Source organism: Melanostigma gelatinosum (genome assembly GCF_949748355.1).
Source record: "Melanostigma gelatinosum genome assembly, chromosome: 5".
NCBI lineage: Eukaryota > Metazoa > Chordata > Actinopteri > Perciformes > Zoarcidae > Melanostigma > Melanostigma gelatinosum.
The window spans coordinates 8,869,782-8,888,353 of record NC_136638.1 but is presented as its reverse complement, the minus strand read 5'-3'; the positions used below and the strand labels follow the sequence as shown (position 1 = coordinate 8,888,353).

At 44.3% G+C, this 18,572-nt stretch overlaps 1 protein-coding gene across 1 annotated transcript; it reads right to left on the bottom strand.

The window, feature by feature from the left end:
- Positions 1-866: 866 nt before the first annotated feature.
- On the bottom strand, positions 867-16,074 carry fmr1 (fragile X messenger ribonucleoprotein 1). The gene is made up of 15 exons (XM_079268801.1): positions 15,653-16,074; positions 12,182-12,234; positions 11,991-12,084; positions 11,682-11,753; positions 10,979-11,127; positions 10,558-10,651; positions 10,336-10,452; positions 9,165-9,335; positions 8,923-9,001; positions 8,672-8,799; positions 8,342-8,428; positions 7,659-7,908; positions 7,103-7,303; positions 6,781-6,860; positions 867-3,539 (listed from the first exon to the last, which is right to left on the bottom strand). Exons 1-15 carry the CDS (start codon positions 15,701-15,703, stop codon positions 3,333-3,335), a joined length of 1,833 nt encoding a protein of 610 aa, XP_079124927.1. The 5' UTR covers positions 15,704-16,074; the 3' UTR covers positions 867-3,332.
- Positions 16,075-18,572: the final 2,498 nt, after the last annotated feature.

Below are 18,572 nucleotides of genomic sequence, written 5' to 3'. Positions count from 1 at the left end.
TGGAAGCAAAGAGTAAACAACTAGCCATAAAATCACAAGAATTACATTGTTCGTACGCTATAAAATTTCAGTTTTTGTAGAGCTCGAACAGAGACAATGTGTTAATAGGAAGATATGTTAATCAGTCAGCTTTAGAAGTGCTTGTATGCGGAGTTTGGACAGAACCAAGCTAGCTGTTTCCCTGTTTATAGTCTTTAGCAAAGCTAAGCTAATCGCCTTATGGCTCTTGCTTCGTATTACTGTTCAGACGTGGGAGTTGTAACAATTTTCTCATCTATATAATAATGCCAATAAGCACATTTCCCTTTTTTTTTTAAATAAACCTGTTCGAGCACCACAGAGAGGGAAGCTGAGACGGTTATTCCTGAACAATTCCTAAGCTACAAGAACAACATGAGATTTTACCTTTTAGTGATGTCATACCGTATTTTAAGAAAATGTCAAAAAAAGCCTAGGAATGCCCAGGGAAACCCCGAGAAAATTTTTTGCTTTGCTTTTTTAAAATTTTAGTGACTTTCTCACATTTCAACCACACTTTTTCTTTTATCCGAACTAATGCTATCATCAACCTCCCTTCAATCATAAATCGACTAATACTTTCTACACGAAATTGTGTATTAGGTACAGTAGGTTGGAACACCTGTTACTTTGATGTCTGAACACCTGCGCTGTTCAAACAAAGTCACCTTCAGCTATTTGATAACGTGACCGTCTCTTTGTATCAGTCTCTAGAACGAAGCAGACAAGTTTGGAGCAACGACAGAAGCCTGGAACTGCTGTGGCCAGAAACAGCAGCGGTCACCTTACACCATTGTGTATCCCCAAAATATATATTTATTTTTTTGATAATGCAATTAGGGTGAGAGAATCACACATGCAAGAAACATGTAAAAACCAGGCGGTAGGGGTAAGAACAGACGGTGTACAAATCTTGGAATGGAGGAGCATAAATCCAAGGCACTGAGAGATAAAGGAGCCTCGTTATGGACTAGAGGCAGCACCGAGACCGTGGTGAACACTTTGAAGGGATTTTACAAATAAGCCTCAGAAAACTGGACCAAATCATTCTTCATCAAACCAGACTTTACACTCCGACTAGGTTTGTCACAGTTATGTTTCGTGAAACTGCTCTGAGTCGAAGCAAGAAGTAGAGGAAATTGTCTGTATTAAAAATGCATTGCGTGGTGTTTTATTGTTGCGGAACAAGACCCGGTATTGTGGTTTAATGAAGATTCCAATTTATAGTATCAAAGTTAGGATTCCTCTGCCCTACCGTTAACAAAATGCAGCAGACGGGTAATAACAAAAATGAAATTAGACTAAGAGGGGCGAGCCAAGAATAAGTTGGAAAACCAGGAAGAATTAAACTTACACCAATTTTTTTGTTTGTTTATTTTGTCAAGGTATAACTCAATGAAACGTTGTTTCTTCAACAGTAAAACTTCAAACAGGTTTTCTAACTGCAAAACAAAAAGAAAGGTTCAATACAAAGGTTTTCATAAATTAAAGAAAAGCTCATGTGATCAGCTGACACGAGTTCTACATTCACCATGTTGCCGCCTGAACCCTGCAACCTGATCAGGTTTGTCTGAAAGCGTCCATCCAAGAGTGCTTAGTTAAATGTAAGTGCGTGGAACTAGACAAACGCTTACAGCCTCAGCCCTCTGTGGGGAATGTCCCACTGTTGAGGTCCAGAGGGCCCCCATCAGTCCGGCACAGGACGTGGACTCCTGTTGACGGGACGCTGCAGAAAATGTTGCCGTGAACGAATCGAGACAAAGCTTTTATTCGGTGACTGTGGTAAGGCGTTTTAGTCGTGAGTCACTGCTTCTGTGACCTGTTTCTGGCCATTGTATGCTGAAGTTAGAATTGAGATTTACAGAAGCTACGTTGCGTCTGGATTTTTGTGATTTCTTAAAATATCAGAACGTGCGTCTCCCCAGTCTTATTTAGGTTTTTCCTCTGGGGCTCTTATCTCCACAGACAGCCGAATGAATCTGCCCTTTCCTACGTTCTGACCAGCGTTTGTTACGATTGATCGAGGCTCCCAGTTTTACTGTGAGCGTTCTGGTGTCACAGTGGACATAAGATCTTGTGGGGGGGGGGGGAATTTAAAAAAACAAGTGTTGATGATCTTCATGCAGCCTGCTTAAAAACCTTTACATTTTTTTTTTTTTGTACAAAGAATCTCAGATATCAGTCGGCCCGGTGACGACGGTTCCGAGCACGGAGGTTGCCGAACCGAACGCCTCAGCTCACGTCTCGCTATTAATGTGGATTCCCTGTCACTGTTGGCCTCGCCAGGTGTCTCTGTCACAGGTAATTCATTTTAAATATAACAGCAGTGCAAGACGTTTGGTACCCTGTTGAAGTTACTATCTTTGCTTCTGTAAAAGCCTTTGAAACACGAGATTTGCATCAGAGTGCCTCAGATTTATGTTTCCCCCGTTGGTACGTCTAATGCGTGGTGGGATTCATGCTTGGTCTGGAGGATTTCTACATTTTCTTAACAACGTAAAAAACTAAAAACACATACGACTTAAAACGATGAGAAAAGCACCGGTTGGTAATTCCATTGCCCGTGCACACCTGTTAACAATTCATCCTCAAACATGGACACTTTGAACTCCTCGAGTGCTGGATTTTGGAGCTTTGGACCCACTAAAAATAAATTCTCCACCCGTGGGAAACACCGACGCCACTAAAACCGTGTGCCGTCAGATCATCTCTACAATTAACATCTGCAGTAAAAAAAATGTCGTACAGCAGGAGGGAAGTTCCTTCCGCACGTTTTCATGCCGCTGTGATTTTGTTTCCTTGTCAACCAATTATTTTTCTTTTTCCTTGTGTGAGGAGGTCCAAACAGGGCAGTGGCAAAAAATAATAAAAAATCACCCGATTTAGTTGATTTGAAAATTGAAAAGAAGCAAGTTATGGTTTGCCTGCGGAGGGTCGGGGAGCATGTTTAGGGTGAGTGCCTCCGTGAGAGAAAAGTCAAATCCCTCCTCTTCTTCTTTTCCTTTTGTCCAAAAAGTACTGTTTTTTTTGTTTTTTTTTGTCCCTTTCGCGAAGAACAGGACCTGTACACTGAAAAGACGTCAACAGAGCGGACCAGCAGATACCGGATCACCTCTGGTCTACGACTTCACTACGGTAAACTCCTCCGTGCTGATGAGATGTGTGTATTCACGTGTTTGACAAAGACAGAGAAAGAAAAAAGCGAGAGAGAATCTACGATGGTTGATGACGAGTTGCCTGTGTGTGTGTGTGTGTGTGTGTGTGTGTGTGTGTGTGTGTGTGTGTCTAAACGAGAAGGTCCTCCAGTGGAGCGTCTACGACACTCCGTTCACCAGCGGAGGAACGTCCTGTTTGTCCTTCTTCATCCCTCGGTCTCTGATGGGTCTCTGGTGGTGGCGAGGCGGACCATCGCCGCCGACACCGCCGATGACGCCACCCTGGGATGAGGGTGGCCCTCCCCCTCCCCCTCTCCCCCCCGAGGAGTGCTGCACGCTGCGCTCGTTGTTACTGTCCACACGGATCTGCGGGAGAAAGGACAATACGTACAGTTCGGAGGGGAAATATGATCAGAAGCATGATCACGGATGAGTCTGGGCTCACTTTCATCAAGCGTCTCTATAAACAATAACAAAGCAGCACCTGTAGTATGCCCCGCGTGAGCGGAACGTCACTCAGATTCATTGAAAATGAAACGTAACGTCAGAGCAAGCTGAACGAGGAATAATTCAACGACAACCAAAATGAAGGAAGACAACTGTGCCACAGAGAGAGAGAGCCACCGTGCCCCAACAACAAGCGCCAACATACGTCTACATACACTAACAAACCACGTACCCAGCAGCTGGGCGCTCCAGATCAGACTGGAGACGTTACCACTTAAAAGGTGAGTACGGGAGTACAAAGTATCTTAAGCGGTGTTTACTGGAAACAACGTACAATACAGCCGGTCAGTAGGTCACGGGGGGGCCTACTGACCGGCTGTATTGTACGTTGTTTCCAGTAAAGCCGATATGCCTTTTTAAAAACACATTTTTTTCATGTCTTTTTTGACCGCCCTAATACGCACATATACAATAGTACTTTGCCTCAGCGGTTTTATGATTATAGTGCTGCATCCTGTGTGCAGTATTGAACGTGTGGAGCAGGAAGCATGAAGGACTTGGAATCTTCTCTTCCATTGGCCACGTTTCTTCTTTGAACTTCACCGTTTGTCAGAGACAGAAGCTGTGAGCTAGAAGCTTCCGTCAGAAAACGCAACCGAAATGAAGCTTCAAATTGTGACATTTAATGAAAAACATTTGATGCCTTTTGTCTCATTTACAATGTCGCCCCAAATAAACCGGATACTCAACCAGATCCTGTAAAAACGTTAAATTCTGCGCTCCTCAACGCCACTAGGAAGCCATGATTGACTTGTCTGAGACCAAAAGTCACATGACAACAATTCTGTGAAACTTAGACTGAACTGCTGAACACAGAGCATTAAGGAGAAACAGGAGAGGCTGGAAGTAGAGGTTGTAAAAATGTGAATAGCTAAATATATATGTTGGGCTCTGGCATATGGCTTAAACATGTGCTGTGGACAAAGACAATCAGGCCTTCGCTTTTTCAAGCAAAGGTCTCATCCTGACTTGTAGTTTGAGGAGAGCAAAGGGATTTCACACTCAGGTGTGAATTCCCCCCCCCCAAATAACCATGGTAACCGCGGCAATCTCATTGGCCGAGAGCCAAGAGACCCCAGGACCCCTGTGGTTCGACCTCTGTTCTATAAACTATCTGCTGCCCCCACTTCTATGCTTTTTCCAACTCTCCCTCCGGGGTTAACAGGAGGCACGCACGCTCTCTTCGCTCGGACACCCCCCGTCCAGGCCACAGAAGAACCAACTTTCCCCGCCAGCGCAACGCTGGCCACGAGGAAACAACGGCCCTCAAACCCTGACAAGCCGTTTCGCTGGATGAAACAGCCCGCGATAACGAATCTGCTTCAGCGATCAGTTCAGAGCTTTTTTGCTCCTTTTTCTTTTGGTGCACACATTCTGGCGAAGGAAAGACGACAACGCCTCCCTCCTTCACCGACGATTCCCGGTAAGACGCACGGACCACGCCGTCAGCCGAAATTAGATCACCCTCCCTGCCGCGAGGACAGATCACGTCTGCGTTTGCTCCAGAGCGAGCTGCGCCTCGACAGACCGAAACAGCGCCAGCTCAACGCCGCGCTGAGAAGCACCCCCCCCCCCTTCCTCTCGAAGAAAAAGGACAACTTTGCTCAAGAACCCTTCAACGTTGCAACGAAGCATCTACAAGTAAGATTCTTGGCATTTGGGCATAGCTTAGCTTAAATTAACGTAAATTTAATTCAGGCCATTCATTTATATGTTGATATTCCCGTGTTTTTGTGTGTTTAAGACTGTCGCGTGATATTGAGGTATTACGCAATCATTACGGAGCAGAGAAGCTCCGCTGTATGTGTGTATCAACTATGACTGTTTGCTTGGGATTTATTTGATTTCTTTTCATTCATTGTCTTCCACTCCGGGTGGAAGTTCTCTTTTCATTAACTCGACTCGGTGAGTGAGCTGAGGTGCGTGGCTTATCACGGCATAAGTTACCGGCAGTTCCAAGACGACAGCGGTATATTTATGCATGATAGAGCCAGCAATCAGGCTCCCTACCACATCGCACGCCGAAGCGTGATTCACTTCGAGTTCTCGCTCCTTTTTTCTCTTTCCTCCTTTCACGAAACACACACACACACACACACAGCTCCTAATTCTACCCCTGGGGAACCTCGTTCAAACGAGCGCCTCACATCACGTGCTGCCCAGGCAAACGTGAATTACGTACAGCAGCCCCATTCTGCCATTTTGTCCGGGTCCCTCGACTCCGCCATCTTTGTAGTTTCTAGCTGTAGTTCTTAAGGCCCCTCCCCTTTGGCCAGCGTCACTCGACGCCGCCATCTTTGTAGTCTTTAGCGTAGCTGTAAGACTCCTTCCTGTTCACCCACAGACCCACACACACACATACACATACACACACAGACATACACCCTCATCCACTTTATTCATTCTTTAGTTTAGGCATATAAAATTGTATGATAACGTTTGTTGGTTGCAATATTAATTGATTTGATCATTTATTATTTTGATTCAATAAACTCTGTTATACTTTCAGGAGCAGTCGTCTGTGATTACTTGTGCATATGTATTTGATAAGACTGTATGTAGTAGCCTGTGCTCGAATTTAAAACCTTCACTGTCACTGAATGTATAGTCATACGCAGACTATTGACATTATGAGTGACTACTAATTATGAGACTTAGTTTTATCGTTTGGTTATTGGTCCCTGTTCGCAGGGTGGTGCCCCGTTTATATTAATAATCATTAATAATTGTTACATACATCAATAATTCTATTGATGTCAAGAATTCAGTTTCTTAAATGCTGATAACCCAAACACGCTCCTTTAGATCCCAACATATATATATATATATATATATATATATATATATATATATATATATATATATATATATATATATATATATATATATATATATATATATATATAAAACATGCATTTATTTCTGGTTCTAAAAGTAGGACCAAATGTTTGTCACAGTTTTTGACCACATACTCGGACACGCAGGCACCAATGGTTACGTTTCCAAACAACGATTGGTGGAGTGTTTCTGAGATATTGTTCAGATGTAACCAGAGAAGATCGTTTGAGTGTGTGTGTGTGTGTGTGTGTGTGTGTCGTACCTGTAGAGTGTCTTCCTGCGCTCTTGCCTTGGGGTCTCTGACATGACGAGGCCGTGGCTCACTCCACTGCATGTCGTCACCTGAAATCAGGACGGACAACACCTGAGTCCGCTTACCACACACTCGTTTCTTTCTCATTCCAAAATAAAAAATATAATCTCCATTTACGATCTTCAGAATTAGCTTTATCTCCAGTTAAACAGTAAATCGGACCACCGTTGTATAACTAGTTGATAAAAACTGTTTTATCAAGCGTTTTGCATTAGACTTGACTCGTGTTCTCTGGATCAATGGTGGCCGATGGTGAACTACTGCCACCTACCTTTGTACCCTCCCCCTCCTCTTCCTCTCCCCCCTCGTCCCCGCAGCCCTCCCCCGCCTGGTCTCCTCCTCCCGTCTGAACGTCTGGGCAGGGTCCCGCCTCCCGTCAGCATCTCCTCGGCGGGGGCCAGCGACCAATCGCTGAGCTCGTCTTTGTGGTCAGACTCCGTCTCCGAGGCGTTGGACGCTTCCGAGTTGGTGCCTGGGGGAAGGGGGGGTGCACCTCATTTAAACTGCCTCGGAAATACTATATTTGATAAATATTTAGTTGTATTATACAATCACCCCCTGGGGGGCAGGACTTTCATGGAATATAGCTGAACATAACCTCATCTAAGCCGGAGAATCAGCTCTCTCACTGAGTCACTGAGCCCTTCACATCCAAACCAGTGGTGGCACTTATACTCAGGGCTAACTAACTGCCAAACACTCGAGATGAGCATTCCACATTAAAGCCTCAGACCGGTGTGTTTACCTCATATGTGTACAAGCACAGTACTTGAAGAAGAAGCTGTGAATAGAATTGATTCAAACGAGTTTGGATGAATTTATCGTACCTGAGGCGAAAGCTGCACCTCCTCCTCCTCTTTGCCCTCTGCCGCCTCTTCCTCCCCTTCCTCCGTAGGGCTTCCCTCCTCCTCCCCCTCTCCCCATCCCCATGCCCAGCCCCATCCCCATGCCGTTATCGAACACGTAGGTTTTGTCTTTGAGGTTTCGCGGCCCCGTCCCCCCTCCTCCGCCTCCCCCTCCGATCTGTCTCAGCTGCTCGTCGATCTGAAGACGCTCCAGGCGAAGCTGGTCCACCTCCTGTGGACACGGAGAACACATGACAATTCGTAGCACTAGTAGCCTGCGTTCACTAGTAGCATCATAGTGTCCCAGGAGGGTCAGTGTGGTGGTGAGACTGTGGTGGTAAACTGGGCTCCGAGTTGGACAGAGATCATTTCTTTCATGGGTGCTTGAAGGAACCAGCGAGTAAATGTAGTGGATCAGTAAATAGTTCTGGTGTGATTTACGGTCACACATGCAGCCCCCCCGGTCTCTGTTCGCCCTCTACTCACAGGAACAGTCAAGAAGACTTATCATGCATGTTTTTTGCTCAGTGTGATTACTGACAAAAGCCCCCAAACAAGTTGGCAGTTTTAATCTTTAACTGTGATAACTTTTGCAAAAAGCAGAGGAAGCATGGAGACAAAACTCACATTCATAAGAACACATTGTCTTCGGTGATTAGACGCACCTTAAGGTAGTTGAGGTGATAGTCCAGCAGCACTGTAGCGTTGGTGATGCTTTCCTTGGTCCCCACAAATACAAACGGCACCATTCCCTGCGAGAGAGGTTTGAGAGGGAAGAATAAATGATCTCGTCTATGATGCCGGTTCATGAGAAAGTCTTTCAGCTCAGACTCCAGCGGCGCCTCCTTCGGCCATAAGTTACTCAAAAAACATCACGCTGTATTGAAGAAGACCATAAACTCATGTTTACAATGTCCACAGGGAGCGCCAACGTCCACCCAAAATGAAAGTTCCTCGCAGCGACTTTAAGTAAACAGAGGTGTTGGTCCACTGACCTCGTCTAATGCTGCCGCTGCTGCCGCCGAGGGCTTTTTGTCGTTCTCCGGCTCAATGCGAACCCGGACCACCCCAGACTTATCGACCACCTCCTGGATCAGTTTGCCGTTTTTGCCGATCACCTTCCCTATAAGAGCAGAAACGCCATCAGTCACAGTCCGCTAGGACTTCAAGGTTCAACACTCTGGCTCATTTTGAATAGGTTCATGCAAGGATGACCTCATCGTCTCAGCTGAGGGACGTCTCTCACCTACTAAGTTCCGGGGAACTTTGATGACGTCTTCAGAGAACTCCAGGAAACTCCTCGCTACGCGCACAGCATCCTGGTCCTTGGACAGACAGCAGCAATGTGTCACTGGCTTACCTCGCTCAATGTTACATAACAACAAGAGGCTTTGAAACTGGTTCATCCAGAGCGTACACACCCAGGTCTATACGAAGGAATCCAGTCACAAGGCGGGACCTATGCTCAGTAACACAGAGACATCCTACCTCTCCGTATATGTGAAAGGTGCACGTCTCCTCGTCCAGGTCTATGTTGGTGACTCCGGGGACTTTACGGGCTTGCTGAATGTTGGCCCCGTGGGTCCCGATGGCCAGACCCATTAGATCGTCCCGAACGGCAAACTGTTCATGAAACCGCGACGCCAGCTGTCTGGAACTCTGCAGGAAACACAGCGGAGGGGTGAATCCTGATGGACCATCCTTTAGTGCAGCTTCGGGATTCCCGCCCGATTGCTCGGTTCAAAAGAAAAAGACACATTTCACTCCGGTAGATGCTGAGAACTCTCGTTGTATCAAATGCAATAAAACCCCAAAAAGAAAGCGAGGAAACACCAGCAGTCTATCACAACATTTGGCCAACAAGCAGAACATCAATGTCGAGCAGCCGTGCGTCCTCGTCCACTGCAGCTAACGCTAGCAGCCAGACAGAGTTTGATAGTGAAAGCTAATCGCTCAGCTAACTGTTTAGCTGCGACTATATTTTAAGGATTTGGGAACTTTTTTGTAGATTGTCGGGCTGAGGCTTTAGCCATAACCCCCCCCCCCCACCGGCCCAAGGCCCTTCACACCAGCAGAAGATGACACAGTGTCATAGAGCGGTTACCCAGTTCATTGTTAAAGGCCAGCGCCCCTTCTCACCAGTGGAGTCAAAGGGATTCAGGATTTAACAACTAATAAGTCAGTGAGTGTAAATGGAGTTGTTTGATACATAGTTATTAATAAGGGGAGCAGCTGTGTTGTTGTAAGTTAGTGTTATGAGTCCCACTAGCACTGCAGCCAACACACCATAACAATAAGTTTCTTTACTGTCGGGAGAGGGCCGAGGCTCTTACCTTCACATATGCTCCTCCCTGTAGGAATGTTCTCAAAGTTACATTTATTGTTGCCATTGAAAGAGTAGAGTCAACCACAGTGAGTGATTTCAATATTTCTGCTGTCGCCGTTCAGGAAAGACTTTGTTTACATACGAGCAATAAAGCAACGGTGGTTATTTTGTAATTTCATTAATCGACAAGGAACCGAGCCGATAAGCAGCATGGATAATATTACTAGTATCAATAACTCCTAACGATACCCATCCATAATGAAGCTATAATCATAGTTATCTGCAAAACGATCATGTGTGTGTGTGTGTGTGTGTGTGTGTACACAGACGCACCTCCAGTTGCCTGTTGGCCTCCTCGTTCCTCTGCATGAGCGTCAGCTTGGTGCGGAGGCTCCTGAAGTGCATGTCACTCATCATGTTGGCCCGCTTGGTTGTGACCTCATTCATAGACTGCGAGAACAATCGCAGCTTAAACACAATCTGTCTTTTGAAAACACGTCACCGATGGAGGTGATCTACGATATGATGTCAATGACAACAAATGATTCCACCAACCAAGACGACCAGCTGCTTCTTCTCAGAGTCGTAGGTGACGTTGAACCCCCCCACGGCCTTTTTAAAGTCTTTGTGTGCCGATTCCTTGGAGCACCTGTCGACACGGAGCAATAACTCACGTCGTGTTAATAATTCAGTAATCATCACCGATAGCTGACAGATTTGTGTAAAGCTGAACACACTGTGCTGGCCTTCTAATGGAGGCAATCTTTAGACTTTTCAGAGCCCAATACAAACATGAACATGTTCGGGTTGGGCGATGTTGATATTGCACCAACTGATGATGTCGCTTTATGACTTACAACGACAAAAGAAACTTGCATCAGTCAGTTTCTGTCCGAGCACAAGCCGTTGGAATTTATCCAACCAAAACGTTACTCGTGTGTATTGGCGGGACATAGAAGTGTCCCATCAGACTCACATCTGCCGTAGGTCCTCGGGTACCTCCAGTCTGATCTTGATGAAGGTGGTTTTGGTGGCTGGTTTATTGGGGTTGACCGGCCGTAACCGCTCCAGCGTCACGATCTCATTGAGCGTAGCGTCACACGCGGCGTACTCTATTACGTAAAACTAGAGATACAAAGAGACATGGGTTACGTTAATGCCCTATTTAGCACACGGAAAAGCAGCATGCGCGACATAAGTAATAACTGTGGATCAAAACTTCAGTTTTGATAAAATAATATAAAACGTTCTGGAACGAACTTGGTTAAGGCAGAGCGAGAGCGAGAGGGAGGCAGAAAATGAGTTGATGAGATACGGAGATTAAAAAACCCGCTCACAGCAGTGAGACCGGTTGGCCGAAATTAAATCACACTCCAATCCCTCGCTCAAACGACGATATTTGGATCCTGATCAAAGCAGTGACACCTTGAATCACAGGAAGTAAACTCACAAAGCTGTAATCAAAGCCAGCAGCCTCCAGAGGGATGAGGTCTACGTAGGCTGATCATCGACATCGAGTCACTTCATCTACTTTACTGAGCATTCTGATACATTATGCTATCAGAACCAATGAACTGACGTTCATTATTATTATTTATTCCGGTGATATCGTGATACCCAGCCCCCGCATTGCGCGATGATATTGTAACCCACACTTGGAGAGACGGTCTGAGTCCTACCTCTCCTTTGACCATGCGAACCTTGGCCAGCCACCATCCACACGGCTCCTTGTCATTAGCCCTGGAATACACCTGGCAACACACACAACGAATGAAACAAAGAAAGACAATATTGCTAATTCAAGGCATAATCGACACTTCAATTTTCTTTTCAAGTCTTACTAGTTAATGCAACAGAATATGTTCAGCCAACAAAGCCGATTGTGCGCTTTATCTCTTGCACCCCATCATACGTCGCACGATGTCCTATCCTTCCTAAATAAACGACATCCGATGGCGATACTCGTGAAAGCGCTGAACCGAACCCACCTCGACCTCGTCGCTCTCGTTGATCTCCGTGCAGCAGCCCGTCGGAGGAGGGAAACGCACATCCTGGAATGTGATTTGACGCTCCGGCTGCCAACTGTGGACAGACGCACACGACAAACAAGAGTGAAGTCCGTCACCGGCGAAAAGGTTACATTTTACAGAGCGTCGCGTTGTGTATTTGCATTACTCACTTGTTTTCAAATGCCACGGTGACCGATCCTTCGTGAACATCCTTCACAAAGGCCTACGAGAAGCAGAGGGGACAGTTAGGATAACCGGGGTTTGACATATGAATAAGCAAAAACACTTCTATACATGCATCAAGGGAGTAAAGGGGTTACAGCTCTGCTACCAAAGGCCTGACCCAGGCCCAAAGCTGGTAGTGGCAACAAAACTGGCAAAAATTCTTCTCTTTGGAGCTCGATTGAGGTTTGGCTCAGCCACTCTCCGGTTGTTGTTCACACAGTCTGTGTCCATGTGTGTCAAGTACCGCAAGTAGGACAAGCAATGCCCAGAAGGAAGAGAGAGAGACGGGGAGCCTCGTCTGTGGGTCGCATTAGCCTGGCAAGCTAACAGTCGGAAATGAAGCGAGAGAAAATCCAAAAAGAGAGCTTCTCAAAATCCCCAATGATTCGGGGTAAGCTCCTCTATTGCCTTTTTCCTGACCCGTGACCACCGGGTACAAAACCCCTCACACAATCACACAATAAGACTTTCTGAGTGCACAAAATGGGCCAGATGTTCATCTGGCCCATTTTGGGAAAACATTCAAAAAGGAGTTTTTATTTTGATGTTATATTCTATAGTAGTGTAGCATGCTACAGTGTTGTGTGCTGTCATTGCCATTAAAGATGTGACAGGAATGGCTTATTGGTTTAAAGGTGTATGACAAACTCTTTAAATGCTTAAAGTTTAAGCATTTTATGGGTTTTTAAAAGTTATTATTCTTAAATATGTAGGATTTTGGCACATAACCAGCTTCTAATATACAGGAAGCTAAATATGAGTTATTCTTATCACAGGAGGATTTACCGTTACATGAAAACCATGAATGCAAATCAAGATCAATCTTCTCTTTTTAAAACAAGTCTGGGTTCATTTTCAGTAAAATGATATTTGTAAATAGTTTTAGTATTTAAACTTATGAGCCTCGTCACGAGTCTGTTGTCATGGTACTGGAATCTCTAACTTTGATACAATATCTCGAAAAATATCAATATTCGAAACCACAAGGAAAAACTTACACGACACTGAGCGCATCAAATTTTTGATTTTTAAATAAAATATGAATAGCGAGAGAGGAGAGAGAGAGAGAGAGCAGAAAGCACAGCTGGTACCCGAGTATCAATAGTGTGGAAAATTTGTATCGCAACCGTTTCAAATATTCACTATCTTTACATATCAACACTAACTTATTATGACAACACTACCAAAGAATAAAGATATTGTATCTATTCATTAAAGGCTGAAGCAAAATTTAAAATACTTTGATGCCAGAGACAGGGCTATAGTTTCAGGTAACCGCTAATAAATAAAAGCTTTTTAATCATCAAAAGAACCTGATGACAAATGTCTTAATCAACCAAACTTAACACAATCACAGAGTCAACTACAACGTAATGCTCTTAAAGACAGATCTCAAGATCAAACCTTTTCTGTTCTTCAACAAACATTAAAAAAAAGAGTTCTTCCATAACCTCCAAACTATTTGGCTCGAATAAATCCTGGACCAGTGCCAGTTTGATCCCGTCTGGGATTAGCATGGTGGACCTTTGTTAGCAAGTGAACTACTGAGCAGCACCAGCGTGGTAACATAACAAACCTCTGTGCCCTACAGCTCTGTGCACATTTATCAAGTTTTAGGAATTGAGAGATTGCACAACAGTTACACAAAGCAACTTACGAGGAAATTCAACCACGTGGGTACAAGCAAAGAAAATGCCAGAATCATGCAAGTACATGAAGTTCAGCAAATGTGCTGATCTACTTCAAGTACTACATTCAGAGACAATGTGTCTAAATGCGTTCTCATAGGACTAAATAGTTATCCAGCCAAAGCAATGTCATGTATTACACTTGTTATTACTCAATGCTTGTTCATGTACCTCTGTGTCACAGCCCACATCAGCATTTCATAAGAAATTCAAACAGCAAAAGTTTGAGAGCATTTAGCGAAGTCCGCCTCTCGCTCTCAGAGTCGATGAGGAGAGTGGATTTAGTGGATCCCAGAAAATTTGCCTTTGAGTGCAATAACGTGACAAGAACACCTGCCAAATAAGAAAACCGTGTTTGAACTGTGTGCCAGAAGAAAAAAAAAAAAAAAAAAAATCAGAGATAGCATCCATCAGGCGATGCTGACGTCGCCACCTTTAACTTGTCTCAAGGCCGAGAACAATCCAAAAGAATAGACTGTTTTCGTACAGGACTGATTCAAACCAGCGTCCAATTTAGGAATTTGCTTTCGTGAAGTGCTTCGTTCCCTCATACGTTTCAAACAATTCAGCTGGCACTGAGGCGAGCGGGTTGGAGCAGCAGTGCAGCGCAGCTTGGCAGGATGGTTTGCAGGCCGATTGATTACATCTCAAAATACTTTCTCCTGCACATCCATTACATACCATTCATATTCATTACATTAGGTTGGCAGCAGCGACACTTCTACAGTGACAATACGTGCAATCAATCCCAATTCAACCTCGCCCACTCAGTCTCACTGACTGCCACCAGTCTAGTAACGCCATTGTGGTCTTTAAGGGTTATATATTGGTGGAACTGGGAGTAAGACAGGCAGCAGATAGGAGATGGCGCCATTTATTTATCGTTACCAACTTTCTTCTTCTACTCTACCAACGTTGCAGCTATTCATCAGCTGTGATTGTTAGTTAGGGTCCAATCAAAAGCACACATTTATAAAATATCAACTATCATTTTTATTTCTTCCCTTCCGTTTTGTTTGCCCTCGTCCCATACACCATTACATAAGCATGACAATCTAACATAACTGAAAATAAGAGGTCTTCTTCCCACAAATGCACAGAGTAGCCTACTTTCACTTTTGCTTCCAAGTACATGCTTATATGCCAAATAACGTTGTTGGCGATATTGCAATAAAGCAACGTCTTAATAAGCAATTGTACTCGGAACTGAAATTCGTTTTCAACTGTTGTACAGATCGTGTTACTAACCGTGTAAGATTTAAATAATTCTTCCACACCTGAGGAACACCGATCATAGCATCAACACCCGGATATCAATGTCTGCCCAAGGACCCACGCGCAACACTCTCAGTCAGTGTGTGGTATAACGTTCATATGACCAAACAGTCGATGCATGAACCCCCAAAATACACGGTACTTGTTGACTCTCGTCTTCAGAATAACCCCAAAACTGTCGGCAAGCCTTAACGAAACAAAAAGCTAGCGTCCCCACCAGGGAAACACGGTAAATGCTGCCGAGGTTACGGCAGCATCTTCGCGTTAGCTTTGTTTACAGAGTGTTCAGCCTCCGCTGTCCCGGTGGACAGAAGCACCGAGGCCCGCAGACACAAGCGAGGATCTCGCCGCTAGCGTTAGTCCGGGCACGACCATTTCATGTCAGTGAGCCTAACGTTGGAGCACGGTGTGGTAGCAGAGATTGCAAAAGGCAATAAAAAGTCACAAACTCACCTTATAAAAGGCCCCACTCGTCCCCCTCACTTCCACGACTAGTTCTTCCATGACGCAAGTCACCACAGCTCGCTAGCTAGCTAACCACCGTTAACGACGTTAGTAGCTAGCTAGCTAGCTGGCTGGCTAGCCTGACGCTAGCCAAGGCAGAGTTCGCTATCGTTGGGCTTCGCTAGCAAGCCAAAAATAGCCTGCCAGTTGATGCGAGGAGAAGCCACGAAAACGGTGTGTGGCCGTAATGTTGTTTCCCGTGTTGCACCGTATATGAATCTCGCGTTTGTTTCTTGCGGATTTTGAAATTCCGGACGTACGGTAAACGGAATGCGAATTCGCGTAGCAGGCTGTGTTAGCTCGCACTAGCTCGTTATGTTAATGTTATGTGATTAGTGGTGGAGCAGCTACTGCTGGTTGCATCTCTCCATGTGACGTCTCCGCGTTCTTCCTCTACTGAAATCTGAGGCTGGTTACACTCATCGAAGCCTTTTGCTGCTCTCCACAGGTAACACATAGGAATGTCTATTTCGAAGAGCAGGACAATCCCTCTGAATAAAAATGACCATTGTCTTTATCCTGCACTGAACCTCATCCCATTTCCCAACACAAATAATACTATTCCAGCACTACAGCCCACTGACTTTAGGGCAGTGGGGACTTATTTATCTGAAGGATATCTGGCTAATATCTAACTTACTTACTTCATTTCACAATATGTACTCACCAAAATAAAAGCATAATTGGGCAAATAATGATGTATCTTTCCTTGACTGATAATTGGGTTCTCTTTGGTTCCTCCACCCACCACCTCCCACTGTGGAACTCAAATGGCACCAAAGACCTCCACCAAATGGGGGTTTCACAACCTATAGGACAGCAGACATTTTCTGTGCATAATATAATTATTATTCATGCTAATTCTCACACCTGCTTTATTTGATACGATACATTCTTTTTTTAAACTGCATTTACTTTGTCGGCGAGGGTCACTGCTCAGATTTTCCTCCATTTAAAAAAACAACAACAACAACATTTTTTCAGCATTCTTCACAACTTTTATGGTATTAAAACAACTGGTGGTCTGTTTCGTTTCAGATCAGATGTCTGTCTCTTGATAGCTGACTTTCCAAACCACATCATCTACTCCCAAGAAATGTTCCCCCCACACGACAGGCCTTTTCTGGAAGAGCTCAGCATAACTTAACTTATAAAATGTCACAAAAAAACCCATCAATTTGAAGGTCTAACCATATTCTTTAAGATATCATGGCGCACTATTTGCGTATATCAAATATGCAGTTTGTCTGGATAGTGTTCTGTGGTAGACCAGAGACAATAACTCAATGAAACCTCTCTGATCTTCAACATTCAGCAGCACTCGTCTGCTACACCCATTAATGGACACATGATCTGCTTGAGAATTACATTATTTTTCAGCCAAAGACTTAGAACAGCCACAAGCCACATGTTTGGAGACAGAGAAAGAGAAAGGTGGAGGCGGACGGACAGACCGATGCAGAAAGTGTGATGTATGCGGAGGCAGGAGGAATATATGGGTCACTGAAAGACAGAAAGTGAGATATGAGACAGTCAAAGCATGACATAGGGATAAACCATTAAAAGATCAGGGCAGAAATCGAATGAAAGGGCAGTTGAAACCGGGTGACAAATGAAGGGTGAAATAAGATACAGGACGGGAGAGAAGGAAAAATGGAAAAACCAGACATGAAATCTAAAGTTCCTGTGTGGGTGGAACAATAAATACCTCAGTCAGGACACATGGCCAAAACAGACATGTTACTGAAAGCTTCATCATGTTAATGCATCGGGGGCACATCATCCCAAAAGGTGACCTCAAAAGAAGTTGGGCTTAGAATGAGTGAAGTGAAAGAACGAGGATCTGAGTCAAGTGAAGCTTCTTCAGTGGTTTTATCAGAAGTCCCTTCTGCCAGATTGTAACAACGACAATGTTACATTATGAAAACATGTGAAAGAAGACAAAACGATAACAAACTCACAGCCTGAAACACATTGTCATCTCAATTATCATCAAAAGAAAGACATCACAAAATCAAGTAACGCCACTCTTACGGCTAAAGTGAAAGGAGTAACTTGGTACTTTGACTTCTAATCTCAACGTTTTTCGGAGCATTGACCTGGCCGTGTACACTGCATCATGAGGATGAAGGTTGCAGGTATTCAAGGGCCGCCGTTCTGTCGCTGACTGACCTCCTGTTTCAATGGTGTCGCATTGAGCTCAACAAATACAATTGTAGCCACATTGACCCCAATTTCAAATGTGACTTCATTTGAACTTTCTTGTCTCTAGCTCACAGTTGTTTTGTATATGATGCTTTTTCTAATGTTGGGATTCATGTTGATCATTTAAGAATTATTTCTCAAATTAATAAAGAAGACATTTCATTGAATTTAATGTGTCACCATATAGCTCCTCCTGTGGGCACAGGGACTGTCCCCACATACATGAGTTAACATTACATTATTATCCTTTTATTTGGTGTATTGAAGTGATCTTGAAATCAATGACAGGACAGCTGCAGGCTGGCAGTTTAACTGAATGCTGAAAATAGCTATAGCTAACAAGCTAACCTGCACCAGTCTGTTATCTGCGTTGCCTTCAGGTTACGCATTGTTACATGAATGTATATAACCAATGTTGCCTGAGTGAGGGAAACCCTGCTGATGTGTTGTACCCTGTAGAGCTGCAACAATTCTTTTCATTATTGATTATTCTTCCAATTACTTTCTCGAATAATCAATTCAAGGTTTGGTTTTAGAAATGTGATTTTTAAGAAAAATGTCACAAAATGCAATCTATGGGTTTCGTGTACAGGGACACGAATTGTCCGTATTTTTCGTGTTGCTTGGAATGACTGAAAACAACAGTTAGGTTAATGCAACAAAA

Bases quoted from the DNA above. Each gene is read 5' to 3' on its own strand.
- fmr1 (XM_079268801.1), bottom strand. From the start codon at position 15,703: ATGGAAGAACTAGTCGTGGAAGTGAGGGGGACGAGTGGGGCCTTTTAT. The intron at 12,235-15,652 runs GTGAGTTTGTGA...TGCTTCTCGTAG, and splicing joins CGAGTGGGGCCTTTTATAAG to GCCTTTGTGAAGGATGTTCA. The intron at 6,861-7,102 runs GTAGGTGGCAGT...TCCTGATTTCAG, and splicing joins AGGAGGGGGAGGGTACAAAG to GTGACGACATGCAGTGGAGT.